We start from the raw sequence: 4,089 nt of genomic DNA on the forward strand, positions 1-4,089 counted from the left end.
GATGAACACCATGGCCTCCGACCCCACCCAGGAGCATGTCTACCTCATCGACGACTTCATGACCCTCTCCAGTGAGTTATCGTCTCTCTGTCCCACTGGTTAGCTCGAGCGGTATGAGCACTCATCCTTTGGCTGGCCAATTGGATCGCTCCCTCTCTAACTAGTTGGCCGGGTTAATACTTTTACATCTTGTTAGCTGGCTAAAGGTTGCGCCTAGATACCTACCCTCAGTTCAAGAAGGCCTACAGTCGGGACATCCTGGCATAAACCGTTTCAGTAAAACAATCTTTGAATCAATGAATTAGTTTCAAAAGAAGCATTCTGTCTAACGTGCTAAAGATGCTAATTGTAGCATAAATGCTAGTGTGCTAATCATAGCCGTAGCTGCCATGCTAATGGTTGTCCGTAGCAGTAGCTGCCATGCTAATGGTTGTCCGTAGCAGTAGCTGCCATGCTAATGGTTGTCCGTAGCAGTAGCTGCCATGCTAATGGTTATCCGTAGCAGTAGCTGCCATGCTAATGGTTATCCGTAGCAGTAGCTGCCATGCTAATGGTTGTCCGTAGCAGTAGCTGCCATGCTAATGGTTGTCTGTAGCGGTAGCTGCCATGCTAATGGTTATCCATGCTCTTCCTCCCTGTGACAGCGCTGGAGAGTAAGCTCCTCAGCAGGATCTGTGAGCATGACGACGGCTCCCTGTTCAGGCCCGTCCCAAACTTCCTGTACCCCAAGGGCCACAGCCAAACTTCCCCAGGCAGGACGGACAAACCCACCTACGACGACAGTGACCTCTATCGTCCTGACAACGACCTCTACAGACCCGACAATGTCCCCTATCGTCCTGACAACGACCTCTATCGGCCTAACAATAAGCCCTATCGACCTGACAGCGAGCTCTACCACCCTGACAAACAGGTGAGCAAAGGGGTATTCTTTTTTCTTTTTTTTAAAGATTTATTTTTGGGCTTTTTGGCCTTTAATCAATAGTCTGAGTGAAGAGTGGGACAGGAAATGAGAGGGAGAAGAGGCGGGGAGTGGACAGGAGAAATGACATCAGGCCGGAATCGAACCTGTGTCCTCCATTGGCATCAAGCCCGAATGTGGTCGGGGCTACTGGTTGCGCCACAATGCACCCCAGAGGGTATTCTTTTGGTTGCGACTAAAAAAAGCGAGCTCAGCTGATGTTGAGAGTTTATCTGTAGCAGACCCAGATGGTTTATCTGAAGTGGCTTGATGCAGGTCAAGCATACGTATGCATGATTAGGTTCCAATTACACTGAAGAGAACCAGTTGTCTTCCAGTTACCCTGAATATTCATTTAAACATTCAGACACAGGCAACATTCATGGCAGAAAAGCCAATCAAAACAGATCAATCAGCACCCGTCCAATCATATGCAGCCTCATTATGACTGATCAGCCCCTGTCCAATCATACGCAGCCTCATTATGACTGATCAGCACCTGTCCAATCATACGCAGCCTCATTATGACTCATCAGCACCTGTCCAATCATACGCAGCCTCACTGTGACTCTGATCAGCAGCTGTCCAATCATACGCAGCCTCATTATGACTGATCAGCTCCTGTCCAATCATACGCAGCCTCATTATGACTGATCAGCTCCTGTCCAATCATACGCAGCCTCATTATGAATCATCAGCACCTGTTGTCCAATCATACGCAGCCTCATTATGGCTCATCAGCACCTGTCCAATCATACGCATTCTCACTGTGACTCATCAGCACCTGTCCAATCATACGCATCCTCACTGTGACTGTGTCTCCCTCTCAGCCACAGCCTCCAGTGGAGCCGGAGCGCCCTCCATTCCCCGATCGCTCGCCGACATTCCCAGACGGCACGCCGACATTCCCAGACGGCACGCTAGACGAGAACGAGATCGAGATCGACATCGGCCACACGCCCTCCCTGTACGAGGGGCCGATCCACACGTTCCCTGAGATCACCGTGGAGTCGCCTCGAGAGGTCATGTCGGAGGTCGTCGCCATGGTGATCCCCCAGACGCCAGACACTAACTGGCACTCGGACCCGGCGACCCCCCCTCCCGTGTCCACCCGCTCCTCACCCCCGCAACTGGCGGACGGATTAGTGCAGGGTAGGTGGTTCTCCATACACACACACACACACCACACACACCACACTATACACATACACACACACACACACACACACACACACACACACACACACCACACTATACACACACACCACACACACACACACACCACACTATACACACACCACACTATACACACACCATACACACACCACATACACACACACATCACACTATACTCTCATCAATGTGGATTTTAAGACACACACACACACACACACACCACACCATACACACACCACATACACACACACACACCACACTATACTCTTATCAATGTGGATTTTAAGACACACACACACACACACCACACCATACACACACCACATACACGCACACACAAACACATACAGGTGCAGATTATGCAGTTTACTGAACACTAGTTCTGATTGACATGGATGGAGCATCAGACACATCCTAACACACAGTTAGGATAGGACACCACCACTGATCCGCTGTAACATCTGACACACCTGTCCTAACACACCTGTCGTAACACACCTGTGCTAACACACCTGTCGTAACACACCTGTGCTAACACACCTGTGGTAACACACCTGTCCTAACACACCTGTCGTAACACACCTGTGGTAACACACCTGTCGTGACACACCTGTGGTAACACACCTGTGCTAACACACCTGTGCTGACACACCTGTCGTGACACACCTGTCGTGACACACCTGTGGTAACACACCTGTCGTAACACACCTGTGCTAACACACCTGTGCTAACACACCTGTCGTAACACACCTGTCGTAACACACCTGTCGTGACACACCTGTGGTAACACACCTGTCGTGACACACCTGTCGTAACACACCTGTCGTAACACACCTGTCGTGACACACCTGTGGTAACACACCTGTCGTGACACACCTGTCGTAACACACCTGTCGTAACACACTTGTCGTGACACACCTGTCCTAACACACCTGTCCTAACACACCTGTGCTAACACACCTGTCGTGACACACCTGTCGTGACACACCTGTCGTAACACACCTGTGCTAACACACCTGTGCTAACACACCTGTCCTTACACACCTGTCGTAACACACCTGTCGTGACACACCTGTCGTAACACACCTGTGCTAACACACCTGTGCTAACACACCTGTCCTAACACACCTGTCGTAACACACCTGTCGTGACACACCTGTCGTAACACACCTGTTTGTTCCCGTGCAGAGCCAGGCTGCGGTCAGGACCTGGACCCGGGCCCGTGCCGCGAGTACGTGGTCATGTGGTACTTCGACCCGGAAGCAAATTCTTGTGCCCAGTTCTGGTGGGGTGGTTGCCAGGGCAACAGGAACCGTTTCGAGTCGGAGGATCTCTGCAGGAAAGCCTGTGTGAAGACGTAACAGACATCCTGATCAATATTGTGCCCAGGGGATGGCGCAGCAGAGCGCGTCCCCGTTTGATGACGTCATACACCAGCGTGAGTTGGACACACTTATGAAGGGACGATGGCAGAAGTCCTTTGGGAAAAGACACTGAAGAAAACACGGAGACAACCTCTGACAAAACCTTCAATGTTCTCAATATACAGTACCAGTCAAAAGTTTGGACACAAAAGTGTTTTCTTTAGTTTTATTATTTTCTACATGGTAGATAACACTTTTTTAGTTTAGTACATCATTCCATATGTGTTCTTTCGTAGTTTAAATGTCTTCAGTATTAATCTACAATGTAGAAAATAATAAAAGTAAAGAAAACACTTAATTAACACAAAAATTAAAGGTGTGTCCAAACTTTTGACTGGTACTGTACTCCACTTAACCTATGGGGCCTACTCTTCTCCCGGGTTGGGAAGGTTACTTTTTAAAATGTCATAGGAGGAAACACACACACCGTTCTTTAGAGCACACACACACACACCGTTCTTTAGAGCACACACACACACACACACACACACACCGTTCTTTAGAGCGCGCACACACACACCGTTCTTT

At 49.4% G+C, this 4,089-nt stretch overlaps 1 protein-coding gene across 1 annotated transcript in view; it reads left to right on the forward strand.

The window, feature by feature from the left end:
• col28a1a (collagen, type XXVIII, alpha 1a) overlaps window positions 1-3,740 on the forward strand; it is a 35,060-nt gene extending 31,320 nt beyond the window's left edge. The window contains exons 33-36 of the mRNA XM_031586586.1: window positions 1-71; window positions 645-913; window positions 1,792-2,113; window positions 3,326-3,740. The exon at window positions 1-71 is cut by the window's left edge and continues 487 nt beyond it. Coding sequence (XP_031442446.1) covers window positions 1-71; window positions 645-913; window positions 1,792-2,113; window positions 3,326-3,498 — 835 coding nt within the window. The 3' untranslated portion in view covers window positions 3,499-3,740. The remainder of the gene's footprint in view (window positions 72-644; window positions 914-1,791; window positions 2,114-3,325) is intronic.
• Window positions 3,741-4,089: the final 349 nt, after the last annotated feature.

Source organism: Clupea harengus, chromosome 19 (genome assembly GCF_900700415.2).
Source record: "Clupea harengus chromosome 19, Ch_v2.0.2, whole genome shotgun sequence".
Taxonomy (NCBI): domain Eukaryota; kingdom Metazoa; phylum Chordata; class Actinopteri; order Clupeiformes; family Clupeidae; genus Clupea; species Clupea harengus.